The sequence below is a fragment of the Helicoverpa zea genome, chromosome 16 (assembly GCF_022581195.2).
Source record: "Helicoverpa zea isolate HzStark_Cry1AcR chromosome 16, ilHelZeax1.1, whole genome shotgun sequence".
Lineage (NCBI taxonomy): Eukaryota > Metazoa > Arthropoda > Insecta > Lepidoptera > Noctuidae > Helicoverpa > Helicoverpa zea.
The window spans coordinates 11,503,599-11,523,717 of record NC_061467.1 but is presented as its reverse complement, the minus strand read 5'-3'; the positions used below and the strand labels follow the sequence as shown (position 1 = coordinate 11,523,717).

Here is a 20,119-nt window from a genome sequence, read left to right as displayed (position 1 = left end):
TTAAACTCAACCAAGACTTACCTGTTGCACTATCCACGTAAACAGCCGATCATAAGCTGCCTTCGCAAGAGCCAGCCTCGTATAATTAGCATCCAGCAGCGAATGCTCCTTGTTCACCAGGTCCCCTCCTGCAGACAGGACTCTGCCGGCCATGGAGGACCGGAGAGCTTGCTCTGATACTCCGAGAGCGTTGGTGCACTGTGTCAGAGGACCTCCTATGCTGAGCTGCCCGTCTGGCGTTTCTGTGAAGGTTAGCTCGCCCTGAAAGAGGTTTTGGTGGTTAGCTGGTAGTTTTTGAGGAGTTTATGCTTTCGTGTTATAAAAGGCAATAGTTGATGTCCATTGCCCAAAAAGGAGTAACCATGGAGTTTCATGCCCGTTCTTCTCCATAGGAAGCTACTTTTGGAATGGGCAACTAGAATCAAACTTTAAATAAGTTCGATTGTTTGATATTTTGACGGTCATAAGTGCTTGTAAAGGCCTAAATGAAATAAAATGATTTGACTTTGACAGTATGTCTCTCGTGAATCTGAGTTTTTGGCATACAATGGGTTTATAATCGTCACTATTTTTCTTCTAATTTTTATATTGACGTTACTTAGTGGATCCAGGATTTTATGCAATTATATTGACGTTACATAATGGATCCAGGATTTTTGGACGCTCCTATGGTTATGTAGCCTGGCAAATTGTGCAGGGATATTATAGTGACCTATGCACAATTGCACACCATAATATCTTGAGACATTTGTAACATGAATATAGATATAAATGGTGATCATGATAATCTCTAAAATCTATCATTTTAGAGACCCTTCAAAATTACTCCATCTTCCCTCTTGCCTAGGTCCCAACTTATTTTTCAAGTACTAACATAACTTTTGGGTACTTTAAACTCACCAACAAAATAACTCCCGCCACAATACTCCATATATCCTCAACGACCGACTGCGAGAAGCTGAGGGCGTCGAAAGCACTATTCGTGACGGAGAACAGTTTGGAGTCCTGTGCCGTCGCTCGTTCACTGCCGAGTATCTTATAAACTGCACTCGAGGCGAGCCCGAACTTCTTCGTCGTCGCGTTGTTTGTACTTAGCAGCTGGAATTTGAGGTACAATTGGCTATTAGGAAAAAATTGCATTGGTGTTTTTCAATGCCTGTCTGACTGTCTTTAATGTCATACAAACATAGGTAAGAATTAGATGATAGAAGAAAGAAGGTAGAATGAATATTGGGGTTCAACAAAGTTGGTGGAAGGCTTGTTTATAGTTAATTTTGTCTCATCAAGCTGGGATATTGTTTCAGAATATATTTTGATATCTTCAAACGGAAACATATGCTGCCATCTAGTACAAGCTGATATTGGAGCTTAGCCCTTTTGTTAAGTAAGCTACGGCCTTAGTTAAACAAAACTACATCGGCATTTAGAAAATTCTGTCGCCATTATTGGCTGAATGTATTAGCATCTAGTTCTACGAACAGGTTTCGAACCATAGCATAGTAGCGTACGAATATTACAACTGTTACGAGAGAGAACGTAAACAATCGGTTATCTGCACCGTGGTAATATTTACTGTTTGCCAATTAATTAATCTGTTCGCTACATTCTGTTTAATAAACAAACGTACGGAGAGTGCCATTGTGGTCTCCACTATATAGTAGTAGTGTTTCTCACGTACCATTACTTTTTAATACTTTAGAATGTCCATAACATGACATGTTATATCAATATGGAGCTAGGTAGCCTTATATGCCCCCTTTCTCTTTTATATAAAAAAAAATAGTTGTACAGGAACTTCCCATTGTGAATACCATGAGAATTAATAAATAACCGCATCCCTATAATGGTTTCATAGAAAAACAAGGCGGATTCCTGTCAACACCATAGGGCAAGAATTCCAGTATGAATATAATAATTACACAACAACACAATAGTGGGTGACGTCGCGAACAATCGCCGGCAGAACGATGATATAAGACAAGTTTACAAACAAGGCTTCTAATAATCTCCGCTATTGTGGACACGCGCTGCTATCGACAGAAACTCCGTTTAACATGAAAAATAGTTAATATTTTTGGATAATATGTTGGACACTTCAGGTCGTTCCAAACTTAATCACAGCTAGGAACATTGCAAAAATCATTCCGGTAGGTATCAAAGAGGTTTGGAGATGAAGGTGGGGCGTATGGACTAAACGCAATGGAATTATAAGGCCACAAGATTCATGAAACATATAGTTAGGGATCAGCTTAGGGTTTAAAGAGGAAATCACCTAGGGCCTAACGAAAAAAGAAAACAGACATGGAGATACCTATGAAGGAATTTTGATTACTGCTTTCAGACGTTTAGGAAAGGGAATTGGGGACTATATTCTTGAAATGTTTACAAAGCTGTAAGGCATACTGTACTTTTTCTACTTCAAATGGAACGAGACACCACTTTCTTTGGGACACCCGTTTATATCTAAATTGCCACGAATTCAAAAGTTATCTCAACAAAAATAGTGTCTTACCTGATAGAAGGCATGGAAATTCCTCTCCCCTGGTTGCAAGGAGACCACCCGACTCTTCTCCAGTAAGTAATTACTAATGTGACCTCCTACAGGGTCACCTTTGTAATCAAAGTGTATATCCATGTACTTGCCGAAACGTGAAGAGTTGCCGTTTCGATTCGTTTTCGCGTTACCAAACGTTTCTAGTATGGAATTTGACTGGATTAGTACGTTTTTTACCCTGGAATAAACAAGCCAAATTAGCATTTAAGAAGAAGAAAGTGATGCATCGGTCACCCTTTAGGTCGGTAATCCTTTGAAAGTAACTCAGTCTATGCGTTACGCAATCATGCAAAACAGATGAATAGTTAGAGATATTTCACATAGGTAGGTTACCTACTTTTTATCTAGGTGATAAGAGTAACTACTGGACGCGGGTAGAAGCTGGTAGTTAAAACATCGCCATAATATTTTTTGAAAACAATTGAAGTACTTTTACATAGGTACTCACCTATCAATATAATCTCTGTGGACTTGTGTTGTGTTTGCTGCTATGTACTTCATTATGAACTTGGACGCCTCTGTCTTGCCGGAGCCTGACTCTCCTGATATTAACACGCACGTGTCTTTGCCCTGAAACAGAATAAGCCAAGCCATCATTATTTGTGAGATATTGATAATTCCACAGCATAACAATAAGACTACTGAGCTGCAGCTAAAATGTAAAATTGTAAATGCGAAGGAGACTTTGACAAGACCAAGGTCACTACTATGATTTTTTGACAAATGAAATCGTCAATATTTACTTATTAATGTTCTTTTTACAGGAAAGCTTGAATGTGCACGTAGATTTCACACATATACATACATGTTTATAAAATTACATCATGGAATTGGCATTCGACCACATACATTACCAGATTGTTAAACTGTCAGACTAAAACCTATTTAAATAGAAGGTTAGGTACATCCTTCTTAGCGCCTTGACCTAACATACCTAATAGAAAGCGTGGGAAAATTGATGAAACAGTTTTATCACGGATTGAAGTTATCCAACAATGACACCTGTGCTGTATGTTAGGTTAACAGGTGGTCTTAAAGATCTAACTAACCTTTCAACCTCGACAAAAGTAAAAAAAAATATTTAAAATACTGTAAAACCCTTTAGGTACAACTTTTTGCCCCTGAAGGTGACGACATAAAATTAACTACATTACGGGCACTTTCCACGGATCCTGAAATCACTGTTTACCCATTTTATGGTATCCTAAAGTGAGAATAGTGTTTTGCCAGGTTTAGTGTTTGGCGGGTCACTAAAAGGCCCTTCAATTTATGCATGTGGAAGACTATAAAACACTGCGGTAAAGAACATAAAAATCGGAGTACAAAGGTCTAATGCTTCCAGAGATCGCATAAACCATTTTGATTTTTATTTGTTGTCTATAAACACCCTTTGTCATGGTGGCCCAGCGGTCAACTTAAATCAAATATGGAGGATGAGGAAGAAAAAGTCAAACCATCAACCTGAACATAGACCCAGCATTATTGACACTTTTTTGTTCATTTTCTGCTTAAGAAGATGCCAGTCGCCATCTAAGGGACAGTCAAATAAAATCCTGATCATAAAATTCTCTTCATCCTTACCTGTTGCCTCAACACCCTCTGACAGGCATCAGCGACGGCGTACACGTGAGGAGTTACTTCGAACATCTCCCGACCCCTGTACTGTGCCATGTGCTGCATACTGTAGATGTCCAGGTTCTTGTAAGGGTTCACTGATACTAGTACTTCGCCTATGTACGTGTAGATTTTGTTGTGTTGAAACCTGGGAACAAGGAGTAACGATTTTAAGACTTTTGGCTGTTAGAATGTACCTCGGTTGGCGGTTGCTTTTTGGTAGGTTTGTTTCGTCACTTCATCTCAGGATAAATTAGAATGTTTTGGGAAAGTTCTGTTGCAATATTACTGTAAAAAATCGTTGCTTTTTTAAAAAGTTTTGATCATAAAGTAGTCTTATGTGTGAACCATCCTACGTCGAATAGCATGAACCTTTTTGATCTATGTACATTGGTGGAACTACCTTCAATCTAAAAAGTAGAGAGGCTAAGCTGCGCATTAAATAGGTCATCTTTAAACCTACTGAACCCATTCCTGGCTTTATAGGCCTCTGAGTTATAGGTTTATTTTATGGCTTAGACAGGTATGTGTTTACTAGACGAACAGCGCCTTAGGCAAAAGGTAGTTGTCTAGTCTCGCTGACTGACTACATCATTTCATAGTCATAATACATAAGGTTGCGTAGGAGCGTAAATATAGACGTTGTATGAAGTGAGGTCTGATTTATGTCATTTGAACTTAACCCTGACTTAAACTAGACGCGTGGGAAGATGGCAGTCATTGCCAAAGACGTTTACGGAGCGAAGATACTTAAACGACATATCATGTCAAGAGGTGTGGTAATCTGTCAATAGTTGAGCGTCTTAATTGACTTCTCGTAAACCAGTTTTATACTTTACTTGAACTTAACTAAGTAGTGTGTTACGAAAACTTAAGTAGTCATAGACTCAAACGAAATTCAGCATGTGGACGATTTTTTTATGTATTGTCTTTATCAGTTCGTAAATAAAGGAACAAAATAACTGTTACTTAAATCTTGTCCAGACGATAAAATTGGTCAATCGAAGGATAAAGAAATAAATCTTAGCCCCAAAGCTCCAAATAAAAATCCAAAATCAGTAAACATGCATAACATTAAAAAAATCAATTACACTAACGACAAACGAAGTATAAAATCCTCTCAATGGCGCGTCAGTCGCGCCTCATTGGTCCGATTAAGATTTAGACATGGCTCGTTATACTAATTGTTGTGAGCTGTTAATCTATTTCCTCTGCAATTTCTGACGGTTTTGAGTGTGAATGTTGGGAATTATTTTATTTTGGAGAAGTTTCTAGAGTTAAAGCATGTGGTTACATTCTCGCGGCCTGTGGTGAATCGTTCATATCTTTTTTGATTGGCTCTCCAATTTCTTTACTTTTTTTTCTTAGTCCGATCTGTCCCACTGTCGGCTAAGGCCTCCCCATTTTGTCTCCACCCCTCTCGGCCCTTTAATTGTTGCCCCCAAACAGGGATAGCTAAATGTCATTTGGGTGGTGAAGAATGTTTGTGCTTTGCTCAAGTCTTGGGTCATCAAACACCTACAATAATATAAATTTCAACTGGCGCTTTCCGAGTCATCACCGTACATAGTAACAAACTACATAGTACAACCAGATGGGACATCTGGATGTTAAAGCTTTATATGTATTTAAGCTTGACTAGAATGCGGTAGAACTTCAGTAACGACGGGTAATCACAGAGCTCGTTTGCAATTTTACGGTTTTATAGCTACCGTAACATCGTAGACATATTAACCCCGATGTACAAGGCATTCCAGATAAAGGTACAAGTATAGAAACTTATACATACAAAACGATTGAACATCTAGGATCGACGTGCAGTTGTGACGAATCGCAAATACGCTGTTAGCCACTTTTTTGGACTGGCGAAGGGCGAAAATTACAAACATATAGCTTAGCATTCATTTAAACATGTGTGGAAATCTGTACAAAATTCCGAGAGCCGAAACCGGTTTGCGAACCATGTGATAAATCTGCAGCTGCGTTCGGTAGCTCTTAGGCCTACTGTTTAATAATAAATTAATCTAATAAGTCAATGTTTTCATCTTAATATTTCAATATTGATGTTAAGGCTAGATAATATTATGGCGAGCCTAAACGGCTTTTGAAAGAAATACATATGTTTGGGTCTTTCTGCCTATTATAGAGTTCTCTCGTTAATAAGGCTGGCTACTTAATGCGACATATCTATCAAATTATACCAAACAAGGCAATATATTCTCTTTAGTAACCTAATCGCTTTACCAAACGAACTCATCAAACAAATTGCTACACAAAATACAGCAAAAATCCCCAATAAACCAAGGAGAAATTCTGAAGACACGCCATAAAGCCGACGGAACATAACTTTCAGCGATTTGAACACAAAAAGGTTGCCGTGACGAAATCATAACCTCCGAGGTTATTAGGCCAACGACCTGATGCACGCGACAATGGCGGACCCGACCAGATGCGAAACATAATAACCGACAGGCCACTAAACATGTAACTTTATGGAGTAATAGTGACATAACTATGCTACATCTGGCTAAGAGATCTTTGGGATTACACTAGCAGAGCAACTGTTCGAGCTTTCAAGCTGTTAATCTGAATTTTATGTCTCCCAAAAATACGGCTTAAAACTAGAAGTTCGTTGGCTTAAAAAATGGGCTTTTTAGACTTGATATAGCGCTTTGGGACCAACTGTCACTAAGCACATTATAGTTCGGCCATTCAGAGAATGCGTTCCTGACACGTCGCGATTGAACTGACGACGTAACTTTGCAATGGCGTTGCAGTTACGATAAAAATATTTTTGCTGGTTGTTTACCGTTTTAACAATTGAGGAGCATTAAAACAACATTATTATATCAATAATCAATGAATGTTATAATTTTGTGCCAAACTGAGTGTCAAATAACTTGGTAAACAATATTTTTCTAAATCTATACTGCGCTATTACAAGGTTATGTCAGCGGTTTATATTTTGTAGTGCTGTGCTAAAAATAACAGGCAAGTATCGTAATCTGTTCTTATACAGTTATAATATAAAATAATACGTTTTGATTTTCTTTTTAAGAATTGGAAAATAATGGACTATAAGACTTAATTATAACGTTTATGAAATATAAAAATAAAACTATGACCAAACCGCATTTTTATACTTAGATTAAAAATGGTAACCCCAAATGGCGTTATGGGCCGCCATTTTGTGACGCTAAAACAGTCGTCCGTTGTCGTTTCGTGCGCATAGACCACGTTTTTCAAGTGTTTTCGATCTGTTTTTATTTGATTACCCGGCTTTTGTTAGACCGAGATATCAGGATTGATTCTGTTATTGATAATAATATAATTATACATGTAGGCGAAGATGATGATGAAGACACCACCTCCTCAAGCAAATCGGAGTCTGATTAATATTCTGTTCGCACATTCAATTCAATGTACTTGTAACAAAGAATAAATAAAACAATTTTATTATATGAATATTACCTTTTTTTGGTTTCCACTTAAATAACTAAAATATAAAACAAATGATTCCGCCAATTTAAAACGAAAATAATCTTAAAATAATGCGGCGGTTCATTTTGAAGGAACGGTAACGAACTCAGTGTTATGTTGTGCCCATCACTAGTCGTGACTAACTGATAGGTGTCAGGAACGCATTCTCTGAACGGCCGAAGTATAACATAAATAATGTAGCTAAAAATGTTGGTATGCCTATTGCTTAGTCAATTAACCTAAATATTTCCACAGTGAAAAATTTAACAATAGCCAGCTTTTCTATGTTATGATATTATTCTATGAAATAACTTATTAATGAAAAAATACATGTAAAAAAGCCGGTAGAATAAGATCATTGATGAGTCACACAACAAGAAATCGATCGATACGTTTCATGAATATTGATCTTACGTGTAAGTGGACTTATTTTACAAGCAGGATCATTTGCACATCCATAATCAATAAATATGGATTTAGCCTTCTAACGAGCTAATATTTTATTAGCACAAAAGCTTCCTCAATATATTCATCGTTCTATCTTTGAAGTATCGTAGCAACCTGCCTTATGTGGTAATCTGATATCATAATGAATTATTAGATTGAAATATTAACCCATTGAAACTTTTGGGATATCTGCAATAGGTGGCATTGGAATTCAGGCTGCCGACCATCAGGTGGTAGGGAGTCTTAATAGTAAGCTGAGCCCTATATCAGCGTTCGTCTTTTTATCAGAACTCAGGTTTTCTATTATTAGCCATATGATTCATTCATTTAATAAGAAATGGACTAACATCTACATATATATTTCCACCCACATTGAACAGAAAAAAATAATTAAAAGCAACCACGCTCAGAAATCCGCTAGCTTACGAAAGCACAACCAAAACAAATCCAAAGCACGTTAAGCTCGGTGCGGTGGTGACGTCACTATGCGCGCGCACTGTCCGTGTGCCTCGCAGGCCGGTTTTTAGTTCAAGAGCAGAGACCGAGGTCAGCTGTGCCATGATCTTAGCACATACACCACATTCCCGCCAATCGCAACGCGATCAAGTCCCGGATGAATTGGATTAACTTATTTTAAGGCGAGTCTGTACATATCCAAATATTGCTAGTTTGGATTAACACCAAAAATGGATGAAGAATCAGAAGAAACTTTCATGAAAACCAGTATTCCAAGGGAAGCAACAAAATTATTGGCAACTCTTAATCTTCTTAAAAGGCACAAAATTAAAAGATTCGATATGGGCATCCAAGTTCCATGGTTACTCAGTTCTCATTACCAAACCGTTTATAAGGAAGCTGTCTAGAACCTTGATTGTAATTAGCAAGCCTATTACAAATTAATCACTTGCGATTCGATTGTGGTATGACACCTGCTAACACCTTGAACCTCCCCAAAAGGGGAGAATACACACTCCTTACATTTAGACCTCTTATTGTATGCAAATGCTACTGAGAACGTAGACCAAAAGGCTTTGCGGTGCACAAAGATAATCTGTACGTGTCAAAGCAAATAAACTATGGGCTCTGATGGTTTTTATTAGCTATTAGTTGAGTCATGGTCTGCCACGCATCACTGAGCGATATAATGCTATGACTAAGTACCGTGAGCTTGGGTGTAAACACTGTAATTGCATCGCAATTATGACAGTCAACAGTTAATAATAATAATAATAAGCCCCGCAGGGCATCTGAGGCGGATGACGGGGAGTAGCGACCCCGCGGGGCTATATATCCGAGTGCTCCAGGGAGAGTATACTGTCCCCCATCTCCGGCCTGCCGGAGTGAAGCATGACGGGGGATAGGTCTCCCGCCTCTTGGCTTGCCTTCACCGGCCGGTCAGAGTGGAGTCGCTAGAGCAGGGTTAACAGCCCACTCGGAGGGTAGGTGCCTCGTGGTAAGTGGCGAGTGGGCCGGTGATGCTGGACCCACAGGGAGCGCGTGATCTGCGTTTAAAGTCCGCCGAGGTATCCTCACCCTTCAGCCGCTCATGTACCTGTTGCCCCCCTTGTTGCGATTTAGCGACTGATTCCCGGGGGCCCAGTAAGTGAGTTGGCGAGTCTCCACCTGCCATTTTTACGTGTATTTATTACATTGTTATCGGCAGGTGCCATAGTTCCCGTAGTTTCCCCATTCCTAGTCCACTAGCATCCCATCACAATAGCCCAAGTAGTTTTCATCCATAGTTAGCAATAGTTTAGCACAGAACCGGGGATTGTCCTTGGGTACATTTCTATAGTGTATACAGGGATAATCGTCGGTTTTGTGTCACCATTTCATTAAAGTTGTCTCAAAAGGGCTTCAGCGTGTTGGCTTCGGCCCCACGTTCGCCTCCCAAAATCCGGGACTCTATAGTCCCGAGGTCTGGTAGAGACATACAAGATAATAATAATAAGCCCCGCAGGGCATCTGAGGCGGATGACGGGGAGTAGCGACCCCGCGGGGCTATATATCCGAGTGCTCCAGGGAGAGTATACTGTCCCCCATCTCCGGCCTGCCGGAGTGAAGTATGACGGGGGATAGGTCTCCCGCCTCTTGGCTTGCCTTCATCGGCCGGTCAGAGTGGAGTCGCTAGAGCAGGGTTAGCAGCCCGCTCGGAGGGTAGGTGCCTCGTGGTAAGTGGCGAGTGGGCCGGTGATGCTGGACCCACAGGGAGCGCGTGATCTGCGTTTAAAGTCCGCCGAGGTATCCTCACCCTTCAGCCGCTCATGTACCTGTTGCCCCCTTGTTGCGATTTAGCGACTGATTCCCGGGGGCCCAGTAAGTGAGTTGGCGAGTCTCCACCTGCCATTTTTACGTGTATTTATTACATTGTTATCGGCAGGTGCCATAGTTCCCGTAGTTTCCCCATTCCTAGTCCATTAGCATCCCATCCCAATAGCCCTAGTAGTTTTATTCCATATTTAGCAATAGTTTGGCACAGAACCGGGGATTGTCCTTGGGTACGTTTCTATAGTGTATACAGGGATAATCGTCGGTTTTGTGTCGCCATTTCATTAAAGTTGTCTCAAAAGGGCTTCAGCGTGTTGGCTTCGGCCCCACGTTCGCCTTCCAAAAATCCGGGACTCTGTAGTCCCGTGGTCGGTTAGAGACATACAAGATAATAATAATAATATTCATTTATTTGCTCAGAATGTAGGTATTTACAATAAGGTGTTTACAGTTCTTGGTATTAACTTGAAGGTATTCGAAAGAGTACCCATGATGGATGAGCTATAATGTCTTAAAAGGTTATTAAGATCACCACGGTTTTATATGTATATCAGCCAACCCTTTCACGCACGAGTGACGCGTTCACTGTATTGTTTGTTTTGTGCCATATTTATTTATTTGTTTCTTGCGTCATTCGTGTGTTCGAAATAAATGGATTTTCTTTCTTTCTTTCTTTTCTTTCCTTTTGCACAATTTGGCGGCATCTGAGAATTCCAATGAACGAGTACCAATAGGACATCAATAGCAACTAAAATTACAATCTAGCTAGACCTAGTTTAGGATATCTGCTAGAAGCTGGCAACACATGATTACTTGCCATTTATGCAGTTGGGCACTTAGGTTAGAGTTCAGCGGTTGGCCACTTTGTTTTTGGAATAAAGTCATTATCATGAATTTATTATGCTTGGCAATTAACTATTATATATTTTTTAATTAAGTATAATATGACACATTCGCAACAATTGTTGCAATCAGAAACCTATTCAATAGTTGTGGTTAAATGACTTAATTTACTAGTAAAGGGTCATCCTACTAAGTATTACTAGGGCAGGATTTTCCCAGCTGACACAGTCATAGTTGGAAATAAAAACCATGCGTTATTTTACTAACGTTAGTGAGCCACCAACGAACTTCTTAAAACTCCTCATAAGTCATCATCCTCCGAGCCGTTTTCCCAACCATGTTGGGGTCGGCTTCCAATCTAAACGGATTCAGCTGAGTACCAGTGCTTTAAAAGAAGCGACTGCCCATCTGACCTCCTCAACCCAGTTACCCGGGCAACCCGCTACCCCTTGGTTAGACTGGTGTCAGACTTACTGGCTTCTGACTACCCGTAACGACTGCCAAGGATGTTTAATGACAGCCGGGACCTACAGTTTAACGTGCCATCCGAAACACAGTCAATGGTGTCCAAGATTTAGGTACTTACAAAGTACATACAAACTTAGAAAAGCCCCATAAGTACATGGACTTATTTCAAGTGCCTGTTTTGCCATAGATATCAGATCAAAATCTGCAGAAACAAGATCTTATGTTCGATGATTCGCTTAGAAAACATCTGGAATATTTCCCTTCCGCATCTAACCGCTAATGCTTTAAGGACGCGATAATTACCACCATTAGCATTAAGATAACAACATCAAGGAATTCAGTTATCAGTGTGTTATTGTTTTCAAGTGGATTTTCAAGTTATGGTTCTTAGGATTGCCAGCTGTTCACCTTTTCAAAGGGTTTCCACGAAATGCTCGAATCGTCCTTTTTATTTTTAATCTTTGTAGGTACTGTGATTGTAAAACTAGGCATACTTGGGTTTCGATGAAATACTCGAATTATCCTTTTTGTTTTTAATCTTTATACTATCATTGTAAGACTAGTTGGCATTCTTGGTATTTTTGCTTAGCTTATTATACTTTGCCCATTGTTTTTGGAAACGCCAATAGTTTTGGAATATGTTTCATGTTTCATGCAATTCAACCGCTCTACCTTCTTTTTGTTTCATATCAAAAGATCTTGAATACGGTTTTCTTATCTGATTTATTTAGCTTGGGAATTACCGAATGAAGTTTAGCAAGAAGTTGGAATTTTGCCCTCTATGTATATTTATGTTTGCGACAAATAATAACAAATAATGATCAATTGGATATTACTGCAGCATTTCGAGACTTGAAGCGAGCTGATAAATCTACTACATACAGGCACAACCTGTATGGACTATACAAAACATGAATACATACTTATTTACTTGAACACTTACGTAACACATATTTGGTTGTGTACGGTGACTGAGGTGAGTCAGATCTCGTTTAACTAAAGTGTTCACTATCAGGAATTATCGCTGTTTATCGACTGTAGAATTATCAGCCGATAAACAAACCGTTTCAGACGAAGCCGGCAACGATGTTATATTTGCTTAACATGATTGTTATAATACAATAGAATAACAAGCAATTTTTGAAAAACGCACTGAAGCAGAAGGGACCATTTTAAAAGAACTATGAAAAAAAAAACACTCGAAGAAGACAAGCAAACTTCCTACGAATTTCAACAGAAATCCTTACATATCTTAGTGGGTGATCTAGTCTAAGAATAGTCCACCCCACATCCTATGGATGTCGTAACTCGCAATAGAACCGTGATATCGTTCAGAGATCAGGATGTGCAACTGCATCCGCCTGCATTAATAGCATCGAACATTAGCCTGCTTGACGAAATGGATGGCCTCGTTAATAATATAGGAAGGAATTATCGCAGAATCGTGGAGTAAGTGTACACATAAATCGCTTAGAAGATACTATTTTCTGGGCATAGAATCACGACAATGTACAACAGTCTATTTAGATATCAATCACCCTAATTGACTTAATATATCATAACATATCTTAAACTAAGCTATAAGACCAAATACCATAAAATTAGACAAAAATCTTCCACACAGCAAAAGGAAAAGTAAAATAACGATTTCATTTGACAGGTTTAAAAAAACTGCTCTATTTATTCCCACTCCATCAATCCAGCAGTCACCATCAGACAGCAACTAGAGTGAGGCGACGACCAGTCTTGCTAAACGATGGTTGAGCAACGTTGGCACGGGACATGCATACAAATACGTGCTTAACGCCGAAGGGAGAAAGCGTGTCATTGCGCCGAGGTCCTTCCAACACAGGTTTTGATACTGACCTGGGTGATGTGAGCTGTTGACACTGAAGATATTTAGGGTTAGTTCTTCTTGGTATGAAGAAGAGAAGTTCCTGAACATCCAAAAAACTATGCGGAGTGACAAATGGAGTGGGTGGATATTTTCGTTTTAAAGAAAGATCATGATATAACAAAGTTTTTCGTTTTCGTGGGTATCTTTCCTATGAATCAGTCTTGACGTCTCAAGCCAATAGTTCGACCAAAACAAGATGTTCTGTGCCGATTAAAATATATTCCACTATCAATGTTTATTTACCTTTTACCATTTTTATCCACATGGAGGAAAAATCACGATAGCATTGTTGGATTATATAAAGCAAAAACTAATACCCCTAACTTTCGATAACATTGTTCTTTGTTCTATCTGAACAATCTACTGTTTATTTAACTCTACACACACTGCGTCACGGGATCTTGTTAGACGGACGTATTGCTTCCAAGTACCATTTAAAGTATAGAATAAATATTTCAATATCGAATTAGTATATTATTTCTTTTAATCCCATACCTCCTATAGGTTATGGGCCCAGTGCGAAAAAGGACATTTAGTAGTGAGAACATTCAGTAGTGCGTAGTGACAGTAAAGTGCATAGTTGTAAATAAAAATAAAGTTGTGACAATGGAAAAAGTGAAAAGAAACATTAAGCCTTTTAATGGAGAAAAGTACAGTGTATGGAAATTTAGAATTCGTACACTGCTTTCAGAGTTAAACTTGCTCAGTGTTATTGACGAAGAAATTCCTGGAACGCGATCCGCTGAGTGGGAAAAGAATAATAAGGCAGCCAAAAGTATTATAGTCGAATATTTGGCGGACTCATATCTTAATTATATTAATGAAAATGGGACTGCTCAAGCAGTTTTTAAACATTTTGACGCGATCTATGAAAGGAAAAGTGTAGCAACTCAATTAGCGCTGAGAAAACAATTATTGGGATTAAAATTAAAAGCCGATATACCCTTGATCAAACACTTCTCAACATTTGACGATCTGCTGACAGAATTATCAGCTGCTGGAGCTAAATTAGAGGAAACGGACAAAGTAGCTCATTTATTACTTACTCTCCCGAATACATATGATGGCGTTATCACTGCAATTGAGACACTATCTGAAGAAAATATCACTCTCGGTTTTGTAAAAACTAGACTATTAGATCACGAAGTAAAATTAAAAAAAACGAGAGTCGTGATACCAGTTTAAAGATACTCCATGTTGAAGAAAAATATAATAAAAACAGATACAATCGCACAAAACAAAACTATTTGAAGAATACAACATTCAAGAAAACAAACAAACAAAAATTTGTGAAATGTCATTACTGTGGACGCAAAGGACACAAGAAACAGGATTGTTTCTATTTCAAAAGACAGACAAATATACAAAACAATGCCCCAGAAAGGACAAGACAAGTCCAAACTATTGCCCTGCAAGAGGGAACGACCTCGAATTCTTCTTTTTCAGGATTTGCGTTCATGACAAGCGCATACCATTATGAAAAAGACCACTCGACAATTAAATTCCTATTAGATTCAGGAGCGTCTGATCACATCACAAATAGAGATGATCTCTTCACATCGTTTGAATGTTTAAATCCTCCTTTAAAAATTTCAGTAGCTAAAAACAATACATTTATTTCAGCAACTAAAAGGGGAAACATAAATCTTATCAGTCAAACAGGAGTGCAAGGAATACTTACAAATGTATTGTTCTGTGCCGAAGTACCATATAATTTAATATCGGTATCAAAGATGCAGCAAGCAGGATTCACCATAATATTTGATGACAAAGGCACACAAATTACAAAGGAAGGTAAAATCATCATGAAAGGTAAGACATTGAATAATCTTATAGTTCTAGAGTTTAAAATACCAGTAATAAAAGGGGAATCCGCTTCCCAAGCATGTTATGTTAATGAAAATAAATATGAATTATGGCATCAACGCCTAGGACATATAAGTAAAACTAAATTCCTGCAGTTAAAATGTCATAATATGATTGATGACTTAGATGAAATAAATACCGTAACTCCAAATGATAAGTTGTGTGAAGCATGCATAAATGGGAAGCAGACTCGCCTGCCTTTTAATAAAGTTAAAGACAAAAGTTACATTAAACGCCCTCTGTTTATTGTGCATTCAGATGTTTGTGGTCCTATAACACCTCCAACAATAGATAACAGAAATTATTTTGTTTTATTTGTTGATGAATACACACATTATTGTGTGGTGTATATGTTAACTTACAAATCAGAAGTGTTTACAGCTTTTAAAGACTATGTCGCTAAAAGTGAGGCTAAATTCAATTTCAAAGTAGTAAATCTTTATAGTGATAACGGTGGTGAATACTTATCCACCGAAATGAAAAACTACTGTAGAGAAAGAGGCATAAGCTATCATTTAACAGTTCCTAGGACCCCACAGTTAAATGGTGTTGCAGAACGTATGGTTCGCACAATAACAGAAAAAGCTCGTGCTATGTTAAATGGCACTAAAGCATCAAAACGTTTTTGGGGAAATGCAGTTTTAACTGCAGTTTATTTAATAAATATTACGCCTACGAAAGCTTTAAGTCAATCAAAGACACCATACGAGATGTGGCATGATAGGAAACCAAGCGTTAAAAATCTCAGAGTTTTCGGTTCAACTGTATATGTTCATAATAAAACCAGTAAAAACAAATTTGACAATAGGTCGTGGAAAGGAATACTGGTAGGTTATGAACCCAATGGTTATAAAGTTTGGAATACAGAATTCGAAAAATATGAAACTGTAAGGGACGTTGTAATTGATGAGACTAATTTTATCGAATCTAGGCCTTCATTACGACCTGAACGGAGTAATAATACATATTCCCAAGACGAAACTGATAATGACTCCGTAACAAAATCAGTGTCTTATAAGTCTCATAGTTCTGGCCCTAAATCAGATAGCTCTCAATCTGATGAATGCAGTACAAGTAAAATTCGAAAAATCGGTAGTCATGAAATACCGAATGAACCTGAAAATGAATCTGAGAGTAGTTTGAAACACAAAAATCAGGATAAACCTGATGAATTTTTAAATTTACGAAGAAGTGAAAGACTGAAAACATGTTCGCGTAAATCATATAATGAAAATGACTATGATGTCTATAGTGCGTTATCCATCACAAGTAATATACCAAAATCATTAAATGAAATTAAATCTCTGAACGATAGGAATCAGTGGGAAAAAGCAGTCAGAGAAGAACTCAATTCTCTTAAAAAAAATAATACATGGACATTAGTACCAAAACCATCAAATAAAAATATTGTAGACTGTAAATGGATATTCACTATTAAAAATGACGTTTCAGGTCAACCTTCAAGATATAAGGCACGTCTTGTCGCTAGAGGTTTCAGTCAAGAATATCTTAGTGATTATAATGAAACATTTGCACCAGTTGCTAGAATAGCAAGCTTTAGATTCTTAATTAGCTACGCAAATCAATATAATTTACTGATTCATCATATGGATGTAAAAACAGCATTTCTAAATGGTACACTAAAGGAAGAAATCTACATGAAAGTTCCTGAAGGTGTAAAATGTAAAGATAATTACGTATGCAAATTAAACAAAGCTCTTTATGGCTTAAAACAATCAGCTAGATGTTGGTACGAAACATTTGAACAATGTCTCAAAGAAATAGGTTTTCAGAACTCCCCAGTAGATAGGTGTATATATATGAAAGGTAAAGGAGACATTTCTAAAAATATTTACGTAATCTTGTACGTCGATGATTTGGTTATAGCATGTGCAGATTTGCAAACAATGAATAATTTCAAAGCATATTTAATGACTAAATTCGAAATGACCGACTTACACGATATCAAATTATTTTTGGGCATTAAAATAGAGAGACACCATGATAAAATTACTTTAGACCAAAGTGCTTACATTGAAACCGTTTTGAATAAATTTAATATGAGTGATTGCAATCCTATAAACACACCGATGGAGCTTAAATTAAACTATGAAGCTCTTAACGCTGATAAGAAGTGTGACGCACCATGCCGTCACCTGATCGGTTGTTTAATGTACATTATGCTTTGTACGCGTCCGGACTTAAGTACATGCGTAAATATTTTAAGTCGGTACACAAATAAGAACAATAAAGAATTGTGGTTATGCTTAAAGCGAGTTTTAAGATATATCAAAGGCACAATTGATTTGAAGTTAACATATACAAGAAATAATTACAATAACATCCTAAGTGGATATGTCGACTCAGATTGGGGTGGCCACGATTGTAATGATAGGAAAAGCACTACTGGATATGTGTTTAAATTATTTGATCAAAATACAATTACATGGTGTACAAAGAGACAAACATCAGTAGCGGTCTCGTCTACTGAATCCGAATATATGGCTTTATATGAAGCTGTTAAAGAAGCATTATGGCTTAAGTCTCTGGCAGAAAGCATAAACTTAAAAATTAATAAGCCCATTATTTTATATGAAGATAATAACGGATGTATTAGCATAGCTAATAATCCAACAAGTCATAAAAGGTCCAAACACATAGATATAAAATATCATTTCTCTAGAGAACAAGTTGAGAAAAATGTAATAAAATTAAATTATATTTCCACAGGTAACCAGTTGGCAGACTTGTTGACAAAACCTTTACCAGTCGTGTCTTTTATAAGACTGAGAAAAGGGTTGGGTATAGAATAAGTTTTAATTTAAGTACAATTTCATTATGAAATGGTCTGATCAGGTTTTTCTGGGTTTTCCCTGATCCTGTGCAGCAAATGTTGGACCATTATTGTACAGTTGTCCCAGACCTTACTTGGAAGTATAATATGTTACGTCGTATTTATAAGTTGGTATTCACTTTGTAATGTTGAATTGTAGACTAGATACTGTATAGTAAACTAACGAATGACTAAAAGTTAGGGATTAATTTTTGAGGGGGCGTGTTGGATTATATAAAGCAAAAACTAATACCCCTAACTTTCGATAACATTGTTCTTTGTTCTATCTGAACAATCTACTGTTTATTTAACTCTACACACACTGCGTCACGGGATCTTGTTAGACGGACGTATTGCTTCCAAGTACCATTTAAAGTATAGAATAAATATTTCAATATCAAATTAGTATATTATTTCTTTTAATCCCATACCTCCTATAAGCATAACATTTATAAATAAACACAACGTGAGTAGGTCGTGTTAGTCATAGAAGAGTAAATTATAAAAACAGATTTGGTAGTAAATAGATGTTAAATAATATTTTTTATGCAGAATGTTATTCATAGTTTAGAATCATAGTTATGTAGTATGACGTCACTGTCTTGGATGTGAATCACCAAGGCAGACGCATATTATGTATGGAATTATGTATCTTTATGTATACAGATGATTACAAATGTATCTGTTTGATGAATAAATTGTTAAAGCATGTGGCTATTTCTGTGGCTTTTAATTAAAAACAGTTCTATTGAAACTTACTTATCCTATGACGTCTGAATAAATACTTAAAATGTAACAGATATTTACAATAGAGAACTACAGTATCATGAATGGAATACTAAAAATTGACAGTCAAGCATAGGATGAACATGATCCATAATCTGAACAAGAGAGTAAATCTACCAAGAAACGGGAAGCAAAACTAAGGAACTATGATAACATAATTTATTAAACTAATGCTATAAATGTTTCCATCAATCTTACTAACCGTCTCAGACATCGATCGATACAACGTAGATTGAGACATGATAGCATAAATTAGGTAGCTAGAAGGCTGAAACTTCATAACAAATGTCAGTTTATGGCTTCCAAACTTTGCAGACTTTGATTAGATTTTGTTTGGCTTCGGAGAGAAACGATTCGCTATGTTCTTTATTGATAAGCGATATTTATTTAGAAATGCTTCCTACATTTTTTCTAAGACTGTCTAAAATGGGATTTGAAATATTAAGAAAAGTCAAAAAATAAGTGGGATCGGTATATAGGTTTATGATCATTAATAACACTAACGTTTCCTGTTATTTCAGAATAAGGTAACATTCGCCTTAAAATTTAATCTAAATCAATTTCAATGTCGACCACCAACTACGATGAACTCATTCAAATAGTTCACAAATACGGCAGTACATGTACCTACATAGCTAGCATTCCTACTAGACCCATACAACATGCCATTGACTACTGGCAATGGAAGTATAAAAACAAAACTGAACATTATGACAATGACGTGAATGGAATGGGCACGAATCAAATTCACCAGGTCAGCGGCACACATGCAATTCACGTACACTCAGGTACATACACATGCAATTAAAAGATCACTTTCCTTGAGGCAGTTATATCTATGTCGTGTGCGGTGTGCCTATGTGTGTTTGGGTGCTTCCGCAGCTTGAACTCTTGAAGCATCCTTGTGGAAAATGTAAGGAAGTAGGATTCGCCGTATTCTTGACGCAAACATGGCGCTTTGGTAGATAGCTTGTTTTCCTAGCGTGAGTCATGCGTTAATCATCCTTTGTAGTTGAATAGTTAGGTCAGTTCATATTATGAGGTAGTGATTGAGTTAAAACGC

At 37.5% G+C, this 20,119-nt stretch overlaps 1 protein-coding gene and 1 long non-coding RNA gene across 2 annotated transcripts in view; one reads left to right on the top strand and one right to left on the bottom strand.

Moving 5' to 3' along the window:
* Positions 1–20,119, bottom strand: part of LOC124637884 (unconventional myosin ID) — a 53,721-nt gene that overhangs the window by 18,932 nt on the left and 14,670 nt on the right. Inside the window, exons 2-6 of the mRNA XM_047174627.1 lie at positions 4,136–4,316; positions 3,003–3,124; positions 2,513–2,732; positions 901–1,098; positions 22–261 (exon numbers count right to left, since the gene is read on the bottom strand). Of these exons, the coding sequence (XP_047030583.1) occupies positions 22–261; positions 901–1,098; positions 2,513–2,732; positions 3,003–3,124; positions 4,136–4,316 (961 nt within the window). The remainder of the gene's footprint in view (positions 1–21; positions 262–900; positions 1,099–2,512; positions 2,733–3,002; positions 3,125–4,135; positions 4,317–20,119) is intronic.
* LOC124637886 lies at positions 14,819–18,224 on the top strand. The gene is made up of 2 exons (XR_006985297.1): positions 14,819–15,383; positions 18,168–18,224. It is a non-coding gene; the product is annotated as an uncharacterized LOC124637886 (long non-coding RNA).